General features: G+C 39.7%; 1 protein-coding gene across 5 annotated transcripts in view; it reads left to right on the top strand.

Annotated features, from left to right (window-relative positions):
* prom1b (prominin 1 b) overlaps positions 1 to 12,791 on the top strand; it is a 28,596-nt gene extending 15,805 nt beyond the window's left edge. Inside the window, exons 5-28 of one of the 5 annotated variants that reach the window (XR_014920850.1) lie at positions 761 to 881; positions 978 to 1,041; positions 1,141 to 1,230; positions 1,818 to 2,035; positions 2,128 to 2,202; positions 2,302 to 2,365; positions 2,523 to 2,531; positions 2,647 to 2,806; positions 3,044 to 3,196; positions 3,574 to 3,697; positions 3,817 to 3,920; positions 4,053 to 4,137; positions 4,230 to 4,376; positions 4,734 to 4,805; positions 5,438 to 5,530; positions 6,424 to 6,477; positions 6,591 to 6,671; positions 7,402 to 7,470; positions 7,698 to 7,787; positions 9,660 to 9,775; positions 10,242 to 10,304; positions 10,496 to 10,594; positions 11,674 to 11,708; positions 11,794 to 12,791. Coding sequence is in view for 2 of the 5 variants with exons in the window: in XM_085458940.1 (XP_085315066.1) it covers positions 761 to 881; positions 978 to 1,041; positions 1,141 to 1,230; positions 1,818 to 2,035; positions 2,128 to 2,202; positions 2,302 to 2,365; positions 2,523 to 2,531; positions 2,647 to 2,806; positions 3,044 to 3,196; positions 3,574 to 3,697; positions 3,817 to 3,920; positions 4,053 to 4,137; positions 4,230 to 4,376; positions 4,734 to 4,805; positions 5,438 to 5,530; positions 6,424 to 6,477; positions 6,591 to 6,671; positions 7,402 to 7,470; positions 7,698 to 7,787; positions 9,660 to 9,775; positions 9,937 to 9,967 (2,020 nt within the window). In the remaining 3 variants the exon portion in view is untranslated. The other 4 variants (XR_014920849.1, XR_014920851.1, XM_085458941.1 and 1 more) reach the window with 4 other exon arrangements.
* The last annotated feature ends 364 nt before the right edge of the window (positions 12,792 to 13,155 follow it).

The following is a 13,155-nucleotide window of genomic DNA, read 5'->3' as shown; positions in this document are numbered from 1 at the left end:
GTGTCATGCCAGACTATTCGTTAAAATTAGTTACGACTTAAAATATGAACAAAAATGCTCCTGAAAGCAGTCTGACCAAAAAGTTAACAACCCTTGTAATAATGAACAGATCTCAGCAGGTCAATGTTGGCGCCACATATTTACACGTATAATTTTTCACATATGTAAAAATGCTTTCCTTTATGTGGGGTAAAAAAAAATGTCCAATAACTTTATTTGCTCATATGCAGAGAGCATGCGGAGTACCTGCTGTGTGGAAGAGGCAAGCCCACTGAAATTTGATTTAAATGTGGAGGACAGTTATGTGTTACCGATATTACTTGGCTGACCATGAGAGGCCTCGCCATCTGAATGAGTCCTTTCACAGCACAAATGTGAATGCTCACATCCAAAGAACAATATAACCAGTTGGTTGCTTTTGTTGATTTGTTTTTTTACTGTTTCTACATTGTTTTTGTTTGTTACAGAAAGTCTAAAATATCACTACTGTAAAACTAATAAGGTGTTTTTGCAGTGAATCACAGTGAATTCTAACCACATAATCCTAATGCTTAGCTTCACTTTCCATGTTTAGCTTGTACACTCAGCCGTACAGTTTTTCTTACATCACTAACTGTGGAGGGCAGAGTTGAATCTTCAGTGAGCAAGAATTAAAACTCATAATGCAGGAGTCCCCATTATGTAGCTGTGCTGCTCTCTGCTGTTAAAGTGTGGTCACTGCACTGCTCTTCTCCTAATTGATCCTGCATGTGTTTTTCAGTGTGGGTGTTCTCATTGCTCTCGCCGCAAACCACAACATCAGCTCACAGGTCAAAAGCACTCGGCGGCTCATTAACACCAACATGAGAGACCTGAAGACGTTCGCTAACAACACGCCTGCAGTATGTCCTCACGATAACCCGTTTATTTTTGAAAAAACAAAAGCCAATAATATAATATAACTAATATCTATTAATACTGTGTGTCTCCTGCTGCAGCAAGTCGATTACCTGACAGCCCAGTACACCACAGCCAAGAACAAAGTCCTGTCAGACCTCGACAGTAAGCTCGACCCTGCATGTTTGCACACAGTGTTTGTCTGATATCTCTCACTTTACATAACTGTGCTGAACTTTCTGACCTTTCTGTGCTTCCTCACAGACATTGGCCCTTTGCTGGGGGGTAGGATCCACATTCAGCTGGAGAAATCAGTGATTCCTTCGCTGGACACCGCCCTGCGTATGGCAGGAGGTAACGTCTCTGTATAAACCTCCCGTTGAGATTACACAACTCGGACTCACAAACCAGTGTGCAAGTTCTTAAACAAAACTCAGTTGTTCTTTTTAAAAGATGTACTGTAATACACATAAAATTTTAAATTTTGTAGCAAATTTAAGTTTCTAATAAAATCAGGAGTTTTTTAAGTAGTTGCTACGGTTACAGCTAATGCCATTTAAATGCCACAACTTCTCTTGTGGGTTTAATACTAAAGACAGTCTTTAAGGAAAAGTACTCACCATTTAATTTTCATTTCTTTTTCTTTCTTTTTCCCCCTCTATGATTCTCTCACATTTTCTTTTGTCTAAAGCAAAAGTTGAGAGTGCCATCAAAGGTAAAGTGAGCTGAGTGGGACTCAGTGGTGCAGTGTTCGTAGCTGTGTCTGCAAAAGTGTTAGAAGCAGATGGTTATTCTGAACCTTTGTGTTAAGTTGGAAACTGTTTTTTGTTATAGTTTTCCTCTGTGGGTTGTGCCTCTGTGGTCGGTGTAAAAAAGCCCAGCATGCTGTTGTCTCAAGAAAAAGTAGTTTCACTGTGTGTCATATTGCTTGTTGTTTGTAGCCATGCGGGAGACCAAAGAGGCCCTGGAGAACGTCAGCTCGTCCTTGGAGGTGCTGCAGGACGGGGTGGGGAAGCTTCAGGCCAGCCTGTCAGGAGAGCGCGCCTCTCTGTCCAACACCCTGTCCGACCCCGCCTGCACGAACGGAGCTGTGTCACATACCTGTAACACCATCCGCTCCACACTGTCCCAGCTGGGAATCAATGCTGACTTCTCCAAGGTGATAAGAAGCAATATGCCATCTAATACTGGAACATTTTAACCGTGAGAAATATCTCCAGGTTTACTCTGCTTCTTTTTCCTGTCTGTCAGATCCCAGATGTTAATCATGCCTTGGCCAATGTCAATACTGTCCTGAAAACAGATCTCAGCAACATTGTACAAAAGGTTAGTGGCCGTCTCTCACTCAGCATCATCATCTTGTCCATGCTAAAACTTTTTGTCTCACCTGTCATCTTTCTTTTCTCTTATTCTGTTCATCTACAGGGTTACGCATCCTTTAACGACACGCCAAGACTGGTTAAAGAGCAAACAAAAAACATTGTTGCAGGTACACGTGTGTGTGTGTGTGTGTGTGTGTGTGTGTGTGTGTGTGTGTGTGTGTGTGAGCTAGAGCTCTGTTTTGTAAATGAGATAAGAGTGAGTATAAAGTGTTTCATGTTCTTCTTTCATCTCTGTCTGCATACTTGTGGATGATGAAACTGCAGCTCTGCCTCGTAAGTTTTTCTCTTCTGTGTCAGACACATTATCCCTTTTTCACTTCACCTTAAAACCCCCAGCCTTCCAGTTTATTTCTGTCTGACTTATTTATTGTTACAATTGTGTTTGTAGGAGTAAAGGGGATGCTGGATAAGATCGGTGCAGAGATCACCGGCTTCTCCAAGATGTTCCCCGTGGAAGCTTCTCTGGCAAATTTCACCATTTTCCTAAATGAAAGACACAAAGCTATTGAGTCCTATTACCCCCAAATCGATCAGATGGATTTTTACAGGTTTGTGTGTTTCTCTTTAAAAATCTATTAAGAAAATGTGAGGATGTTAAAACGTCATAGATAGAAACAAGGCTGTTAAGGTTCAGCTCTAGTTATAACACACGGTCCTTCTCACTGCTTTTAAAAAATAAATAAATAAAAAGAACCAAACTAGTTGAACAGCTTGTGAGAAATAATCTCACTCTAGGTTACAATGAATTAGGTTAAAGTGGGTAAACCTCTCTGTCTAACCTTCAGGTGGATCGCCTGCGTGGCGGTGCTCTGCATGGTCGTCTTGGTGATGGCCTTTAACATCCTCGGCCTGCTGTGTGGTAACTGTGGCTACGACAAGCAAGCTAGCCCGACCACCCGCGGCTGCCTGTCGAACACTGGGGGAAACCTGCTGATGGCGTAGGTTTCCATCACAACACTCACTCACCTGAAGGCATCACTCAGGGATCTTTTTTTCAGGGTGGAGTTCAAACTGTAAAAGTGGCTGTGATCCATTTAGCTTACAGTCATATAACAAAGGAAGCATTATAAGCACTGAGTACAGGTTTACTTTACAAAAAATGAAGACTCACAATAGTGTTCTTCAAATAAGATTAAATTTAACAGTAAATGCATGAAATAATTATAGAAAGGTCTCAAGTTCAGAGAGTTTCTTCACATTAATACTGGTTTTATCAAAAGTGGACTCTTACGGGATTATCTCTTGTGATATATGGTGGGAAATAACAGCAAAAATATTATTTTTGTCTCTCAGAGTCTGTTTTTTACTCTTGCAGTGGTGTTGGCTTCTCGTTTATCTTTGCCTGGGTGCTGATGGTCATCGTTACCACCCTGTTTGTTGTCGGGGGCAATGTGGAAAAGCTGATATGTGAATCTCTGGCTAACAGACAACTGTTTAAGGTGTTAACTCTCTTTTGTCTTTTATTTTTATTCTGCTGGAGATTTTATTATTTTCACCTTTTATCTGAGCCGTAAAATGGCCAACACTGCTTTCTTAAACTGTGTGTGTGTGTCTGTAGATCATTGATACGCCGTTCCTGGTCCATCCTGAAAAGAGGAACTTCCTTCCTGGGATGCTTTTCCAGAATCCAAATATTGATTTAACTCTAGGCGGCATGTACAGGTAACATTTAAGTTATCACGAAAAAGTAATGAATCCATTTTTCTAGTTGTTTTTGTAAGAAACTCATTACCTGTAGTTAAGCAGAAAACATCACAGCACTGTGTTTGTGATGATCATGGTTTTGTCTCACAGGGAGTGCTATGACAACAACGGTCTGTATCACGCTCTGCAGCTGGAGACCATGTTCAACATTAACTCCTTCCTCAACAGAACAGTGGTAAGAGCTATGTTACTGTATGTCACCATTACAGGTGCATTGATGGCAGAAGGTGAATGGTAGTTTGACTCTACACATGTGTTTCACAACAGTACAACAGGGACCTGGCCAAAGTGTTTGATAGTGTGCAGGTGGACCTGCAGGGCATCACGCTGCTGGAGCAGGCTGGCAGAGACAACCTCATCAACTTTGCCAACTCTGGAATTGGACAGATTGACTTTCAGGTTTATCTCACTGAGGTGAGCTGTGTGCATCTGTGGTTGTGTTTATGTTGAATGGCACGATGCACACCGTTTACTTCCTTTATATCCTGTGCACAAAAAGCCCTTCACTCCGCTTACATGCACATACACTCAGTAAAAATTATTTCCATTATTCTGCTAATTTTATTTTTCTTGTTTAATGTAAAATATTTTGAATGCAATCATAACATCTTCCAGTTTTGTTAATATGCATAAATAAAATGCATTTAATTTGAAACAGTGATTATGCAACTTTAAAAGCTATCCCTAATAAAAATACCCCCACCCCCAAACAAACCTTAACTAAAACCTTTTATACTAACCATCTTTCATGTGTAAATTCCTGGTTTTTAGGTAAATAAAGGAGTCACTCTAATAGATCTGCTGTCCTTCTGTAGCGACCTGGAGGGTCAGGCTGACCAGCTGGTGAGTCATTAATGTCTGCACATGTGTTGTAGATCAGCATCAACATATTGTATGCATGCACGGTTACAGCCTTTTGTAGAGCAGTGGCAGTCAGAGGTCCCACTATTGCTCTCTTGTGGATGCAAAACGGGTGAAAAACTATTAGCCACAATATCACAGTTGGTTAAAATTATGAACACTTGAGCTGCTGAATTAGTCAGGTTCTCACCACAGACCTAAAGTGAATCTTCACATCTGTCTAAATGATCTGATTAAAAGTGGATTTTTTTAATTTCATCTTCATGAAGGATGGCACATCTCTGGCAGTACTTGACTTAATACTTGACAGCAGGAATGTCATATATACGTGTTAGACCGGCAATTCTAAACATATAGTCAGACACCCATGTTGAAGGAACTTAGGGTTCATGTTCACGTTGCACACATTTATGCCACGTGTTCGGGTTCTGGAGCTTGTTACACAGGGAGATGTTTGCATGTGCCCTTGTAGTGAAACTTATAATAAAACAATGACAAAATATTTGTTTTTAGTTACGTTAAAGACTCAAAATCTATTCTACATTTTCATGGGAACCTAAACAATATACATCTGTAATAACATATTGTAGCCTTAAAACTGTGTTTGTTTACAGCCACGTGGTGCTCTGGAGAACGCACTGAGAGGCCATGCCAGCAGCATTAGATTCATTCACCGAGAACAGGTGGTGCCACTGGAGCAAGCAATGGTAATCAACTAACCACAGCACAAATACAAACAGCACTATTAACAGTTCAACACTTATTTCTCATAGCTTATTTTATATATTCAGCTACCAAGACGATGAAGATCACCTGTTTATTTTTCTTTAGCAGTGTCCTAGATGAACAGAGGATTTTGAATTGAGGCTTTTTTATTTCAGGCATCACAACAAAAAACGTAAATTTTTTACCCATTTTTGGGTAAAATGAAAATCATTTTGACCCCATTAATGAAACAAACTGTCAGTGGTTGAGCCAAATGCTGTTTCTGTTACTAAAACAGATACCTACAGGGTTGAGGAGGTGAGGATAATAGTATTTGAGTTAGTATGAAGCAGTGACTCTCATGTAAAAAACAACAGCACGTATTTCAGCAGCGTCTCACCCCACATAGAAGGAGAACCTGTGAGTTGGCCTAGCACAGGAAAGCTGGTGGCAAGTGGCCCAGGGAGGATTTGCACATCTGCACATACTGAATGAGGCAAACATGTAGCATTACACCTAAGCTTTTTTCTTTTTTTTACCATTATTTAATAGGGAAATAGTGGTAATTACGTAATCTTAATGAACAGAGAATGTCTTCAGGGACAAAACACATCTACATGGTCTGTTTTTTGCTCTGTTCCTCAGTGTTCCTTCTTTTTGTTCTTTTCTTTCATAATGTGGTGACAGAAATATGTCAGAGCACGGGTAAGCTGCTGTCGATGTGCAGCACTGTGACAGTGATTTATTTTCTTTTTGTGTGTGTTGTCTTAGCAACGTCCTTCATGTTGTGACAGCGGTGGCGTGATGTGATGGATGTGTATCTGTAAATAAGGAGGGAGTTGTGCGTGTGTCTGTTTCACCGTGCGACTGCTTGTGCTTTAATCTTCTCACACAGAGTACGCTGCACCAGAGTGTCAAACACCTACAGAAGACATCCAACGACCTGCCAGTAAATATGAAAACTATTGTTATAGACCACAGATAGCAGTGTAAACAATTATTTCCTTAGCAACCTATCCACGTTTCGTGAACTAATTTCTTTTGCTTTTATTTCTCTCTGAGGTCAAAGTAACAAATGTCCTGAGTGCCATTGATGCAGCAGAGTACCTCATCGCTCATAATGCCTCCCACGTGGTGAAGCAGGTACATCGATCAAGGCTTCAACATAACATGGTGACATGGAGCATCAAAAGATAAATGTTGAACACACAGCAAAAAGCTCTTTAATCATGCCACAACAGGCTGCAAACTTCCCATGATGCACTGGGCATTTGTGCTCCACTCCTGTCTTCTCTCAGGGGTTTTTACACCAACACTCACATCATTAAATTGTCCCAAAGTGTGCGTTTTGTCTTTGTGTCCTTATGGTCTCCTTTTTCTCTCTTTTCTTTCCCCTCATCCCCCTCTCTGATTCTGCTGGAGATTTCTTCCTGTTAAAAGGGAGTTTTTACTTCCCACTGTTGCCAAATGCTTGCTCATAGAGGGGTTGTATGATTGTTGCAATATTCCCTCTATTATTGTAGGGTCTTTGCTTTATAATCGTAAGGGCTCTGAGGCGACTGGTGTTGTGATTTTGTTCTCTGGTAGCAAATGTGTTGCCTCAGAATAAAGACGACTTGTTTTTCTGTGGCTTATTAGAGTCCCATTGTAAGCAGACTGATTACATTATTATAAATATTTTTTGTGTTTGCAATCCAAACTTGATTCACTGGCCAAGAACGTCATTATCGTAGTGCTCAAATCAGGTTACATTTTAAAGAAAAGTGTATAAAGAGCTAATCTTGATCCAACAGGGAAATGAACTCCAGAGCTTGAAATCTCAATCGTGATCATAGTGAGTACTCATGAGTGTTTTTCATTTTTTTGGTTGTAGGAAACAAAGGCGTGTGTGCAGGGCTTGGTGGGATACTTCAAACAGTACACAGAATGGGTTAAAAACTCTGTGAGTACTCTGCCATTTTCTCTATTGTTTTCTTCAGTGTCTTTGTACAAAATTTGCAGTATAGTAAATCCTTCCTCTGCCTCTTCTGATTATCTGAGTCAGTGTTTAATTTAGTTTTAGTGTTTAAGTTTTAGTATGGTTTAAGAACTGCTGATTTAACTTGAAGTTAATGAATAAATGTGGATTCTGAAGAGAGATCAGCCAGCATGTGTGTTTTTATCCTACAGCTAACTACAGAGGTGGCCCAGTGTAAACCCATCAGCAACATTGTGGACAGTATGGAAATAGTAGGATGCAGCTTCATAATCGACTCACTGGTAAGATGTCATTGTGGTTACCTGTATGTGTGGATGTGTGTTTTCCCAGCTGTTTGCACAGTGCATGTACCTTCATGTACCTGGATGTAAACTAAAAATATATCTGTGGTTTTATGTGAACTGTTTGGGGAGCTCAGAGTTTTAGGAGGAGAACGGTGTGTTGTTCACAAACACTGAGATTAAATAAAGCCTATTTTGTGTCTGGGCCGGGGATTTACACACACACATGGATTCTTCCGTGTTTTCACTCCTGACCCTGAGGAGTTATAAAGGTTTATGTTTTTATACTTGCTGTATATCAAGCATGCGACTTCCTGAGAGTTTAATGAGCCCAAACAGGCCAAAGACTGTGAGCAATATAAACAGGATTTTAATTTTTGCACTGCCTGCAGCTACTGTACATTTAGATGTGCTTTGTGTGTGCATGTGTGTGTGTCTGTGTGCACACATATTTTAGGCTTCTGTTCGTGAAATGCAGCTGCATAAATGTGTGACATTAGCAGTACTACAACAAGTATATTTATTATTAATTCATTGGTCCATGATGTTATTATGTCTTTAAAAGTCACAGTCCTGACATTTCATTCAGTGATGATTACAAATAAAAAGTCCCCTGATTTAAGAGTTGTTGCATATTAACAAGTACCTTAGCTCAAGCATTTGCAATTACTCTTTTAGTCTACTTTAAACTTGTACATCAGTACATTTCTAAGGTAAACATGTTTTTATGGGACTCTCTACAGCCCTAAAAAAATTAAATACACCCTTACTTCTTCAATAGGAATTAAGGTCGTCAGTTGCAGCCAGATGCTGCTACTCACTGTTAATCACTTGATTCGCTGATCCTCAGCAAGTCTGAAGATCATTACAAAGGCGGACATTTTGGTAGTTTGTTGGTCTGGATGTTACAGGTGTTGTGTTAACACACATCTGAATATCCAGATGTGTGTTAACACAATGCCGCAATCTCTCAGGAATGGATGTCCCAGCAAACTCACACTCAAGTCAGGCTCAGAAGGACTGAAAGTAATCCAAGAGCTACATCTCAGACTCTAAAGGCCTCAGTTCATGACATTCAGATTAGAAAAAGACTGAGTAAGTGTGACTTCTTTAGGAAGGGTTGCAGGACAAAACCTCTTACCTCTAAAATGATCATGGCAGCACGATGAGGTTTGCAAAGTAACATCTGAACAAACCACAAGACTTCTGGAACAATGTCCTCTGGACACCAGAGACCAAAGTGAAGTATTTAATGCACAGCACCACATTTGATGAAAACCAAACACAGCAGCACAAACACCTCATAACGGCGGAGGATGGATGATGAATTGGGTTTGTTTTGGAGCCACGGGAACTGGGCATCTTCCACTTCCACTCCATCTGTGTGACAGATAAAGCTGGACTCAAACTTCTCACACAGAGTCCTGTGTTATCGGGCCAAAATTCCCAATAAATTTCATACAGGAAAAGTATCAAGTTATTGATGCTGAAGATGGTTCTACAAGTTATGGACTGAAAGGGTGTACTTAGTTTTTCACAGGACTGTATTGTGTTACAATAATGTTAGAATAATATGAAGCAGGTGGACCATAAATGATAATAATCAATAAAATAGTGGTTTCGTTGTCTTGTTGTTATGTAGAAATATATTATAACCTCCACACAATGTTTCAGTCTCTGCAACTTTTGTCAGGTACAGAGAAACGGGTACAGCCATTGTGCCAAATATGAGTTCTTATTATACCCACATTAATATCAAGATTTGAAATCTTTTTGACAGTGTTTTAGCACTAAGAGTTCAGTGTTTAGTGAAAAGTAACAGCAATGAATGAAATCGCATAAAATGTGATTACTGGTACTTTTATTTTCCAGAACACATTCTGGTTTGGTCTCGGCAGCTGCTGCATCCTGCTCATCCCCAGCATCATCTTCTCTGTCAAACTGGCCAAGTATTACAGAAGGATGGACACAGAGGACGTCTTTGAAGAGTGAGTCCAAACCTTCCTCGTTATCCTCCTGGGTTTTTTTCTGATGTAAATCAAAGCCAAATTCATTAATAATTTTCTTTCCTTTTCTCTGTCCATTATTCCTTTTCACGGACACGGATTCTCCTCGTATTTTCTCCTTGTGTTGTATCCGCTCACTCCAGCTCCTCTTACCCATGGCTTGTTGCACTTTAACATCGATAATTCATGCACTTTCTCATCTTCTCCCACACACTTACTCGCTTTTTGGAACGGGACTGTTCAGCTTCGAATCTCTTGAGCTTTTTCACTCTTTCTTCTGAAATCACGAGCTCGGCATTTTAGCTCTTAACATGGACTTTCCCATCACTGCTCGCGCTCTCTTTCTTTCCGATGCGAGCGTCGCTCTCTGTGGATCACTCCATCCCTGTCACTTTCACAGGAGTCTTCCCCTTTTTCATCTGCCCCTCCCCTCGTTCTTCTCTTGCAGTATGGCTAATACAGGTAATCACGGTGAACAGGTGTGTGATATCCATGGAAACCTTGCCATCAGGTACGAGCCGCGTGGAGCTAAATCTGACTTGCATGCTGGAGTGTTAATTGGTGGAGGGATATTTGGAGTCCTGTCAGCGTAAATTTTTATTTACCACATATAGAGATATAAAGAATTCCCTGTGTGTGTGTGTGTGTGTGTGTGTGTGTGTGTGTGTGTGTGTGTGTGTGTGTGTGTGTGTGCGCATTCAGCTCTCCCTATTCTGACACTCTGACTCGGTTCCCTCGGGCCTCTGCCCCCCCGAGCTACTCAGTCTGGTGACCCACTGGAACTCTCTCCCTGCTGATGAGGTATTGACGATCACTGATGACTCCACTAACCCTTACAGCTACGCTAACAATCAGCCATGTAAGACCATCCAGCATCCCACCATCACTACGCTGATTTCATTTTGACAAAAACATCCTTCTTTTTCCTGACTTCCCTCTTATCTTCTTCATCCATCACTGCATTCAAACATCAGAGCCCACTGAAATGAAGTTTTCTGTGATGGAGGTAACTGCTTATATCCACATGATGCTGCCACGTGTCAGGCATCCAGATTGTGCCTCAATTAGATCAGTTTTCATCCTTGGATATATGCAGTGTTCAGTCAAAGCTGCACAGGAAGAGAGAAAAATCTTTTGCTTTTGTGTTTGAAGCGCTGTTGTGTTCTCCAGTTAAAGGAAAATGAGCCTCAACAGGACAAAACAGAAGAAACCTAATGCGACACTATTTTTCTGAAACATTTTTCTTGTGTTAAGACCAAAAATGAATCAATCTATTATTTGGAAAAACAAAAAAACAAGAAAATCATTTTTTAGATTCCTGAAAGGTCCCTGGTTTAATCCTGGAAGGAGTCACGAACGCACGTAGCTCTGCATGATTGATTTGTGTTTCCTTCTGAATAACAGAGCACCCAAAACTATTTTCAAACACTAAAAAAAATGTTGGAAAACTCGTGTTTTCCCCACCAGTTGTGAAATAACAGTAAAGGCCCCAAAACACAAGTCCTGGCTTTGAATGTGTGCAGGTGAAAACCTCACAGGAAAATAAATTAATAAATATAATTCTGTGTGTAACTCTCACATATTTCAACTATAGAAATATGAATACAATTCCTGTATACCTGTGTACATGTTTACCCTCCAATCTTCAAAGATTTGTGGAAGTGATTCCCATTGTGTGGACCACAGGAAATCATTTGCTTTTTATAATCATCTACTATGTGGTTTTAAAAAAACCCATCACCCTCACCCTGCAACTTATAATAATAGCAATGACAGTAACAGTCACAAGGTGTCGCAACAGCTCCAGATGCTCTTCCTGATGATTTGACTGATGTTCCAGTCATTAACATAAAACATTACCTTTTCTTTTCCCTCCACAGTGGACAGGAGAACTGGAACTGATCTTCCCTTTGTGGTAAGCGCTCATCTGTATCTCTTCACATATTTCATACCTGACTCTTAGTGCACTTTATTTTTCTAAAAGCTTTCTTCGTTTCCAGGATCACTGGGCTGTTTAGGCTTCCGATTCAGATCTTTTAACACTTCCAAGGACAAAAGGGAAGAACAATCGTGAACTCTGGGATGAAGGCGTCTTTCAGTAGTCCTTCAGGCCATTTGACAAAACCACTAATGCCAGCAAAATCCTATGAAGTGTTTTCTCGACCCCTTTACCATTTTATTATGTACACCAACAGCTGCATATTTAGCTGCATAGAGAATCAATTTGTACTTACATAATCAGTTTTAAACAAGGCAACACAAGTGTACAGTTTTTACACTTTCAAGTCTTTTGAAAGTTTTATATATTTTTTGTTAAACTTTGTTTTATAACATGTAAGTAGGTTTGTAGTAATAGCTTTCTTTTTCTCTGTGAATATTTGTAATATAGCTTACATAATTTGCATCAAACAGGTTTCACTTAGCAGGTGTTTATTTAAGGAATGGTTTGACAATTTGAAAAAAAAAAAGTAGCTACTCGCTTTCTTTCAGAACTGACACAGATCACATCTCTCATGGGAATCTACCAAACAGCTGTGCAGCTGTGTTTTTGACCAAAGAGACCAAAGGTATTGAATTATTCATTTAAGCAGCAAAGCGGCAGCTCTGCTCGGCTCAGTACATCCTTGAAACATGAAGACTGCGCAGTTTACTACAAAGTGTTACAAGCTATTAAATACACACATGTGCTTATTCTATTGAATCAGCTTTTATTTAACTAAATTTAATTAAGTTCCTGTTTATGTTGTTGTTTGTTCATAAAAACTGTATGTAGGCTGTCAACTTGTTTGATCAGCTTCAAAAGTTTGGTAAGCGCTGTTTTAACAGGATTTAAGGAGCGATGACACACAAAATATCATGTTTCACCAGACTGTTAATGAGGGCCTGTTGCTTGTGTTGTCAAATAAAATTCCCAGAAGCCTCTGCAATATTAAAGGTCTGAAAAACACAACTGGGCTTGTGGTGAGGATGCAAATCTCTAAATAAAAACTCAAATCCAGTGTCGTCTGTTTTTTATTGCATAAACATGGTTCATAAATCACACGTTTCTAAATATAAAGGAAATGTTTTATTGTGTGCAAAACCTTTAAAAAATGACTTAAAAGGAGTTTGATACGTGCTCAGGAAGACACGTGATGCTCATGTGGCACATGCAGAGATGAATTATAGTTAACTAGATGACAAAATATTTTAGCTAAAATAAAATGAACTGAAATGGTACTATGAACTTTTTTAAAAGTGTTTTTTCTTATTACATCTGTCCTGATTTTCTGAAAATTGGCCTCTGACATGTGCTCCATAATAATTAAAAAGATGGAAACTAAACTGAAAATTAGAAAATCCATCCTGAAAACTAAACTGAA

The sequence above is a fragment of the Copadichromis virginalis genome, linkage group LG6, assembly GCF_057382275.1.
Source record: "Copadichromis virginalis isolate Kocher_CV1m ecotype Utaka linkage group LG6, C_Virginalis_male_GT1.1, whole genome shotgun sequence".
Classification (NCBI taxonomy): Eukaryota; Metazoa; Chordata; class Actinopteri; order Cichliformes; family Cichlidae; genus Copadichromis; species Copadichromis virginalis.
This window is presented reverse-complemented; position numbering and strand designations above follow the sequence as displayed.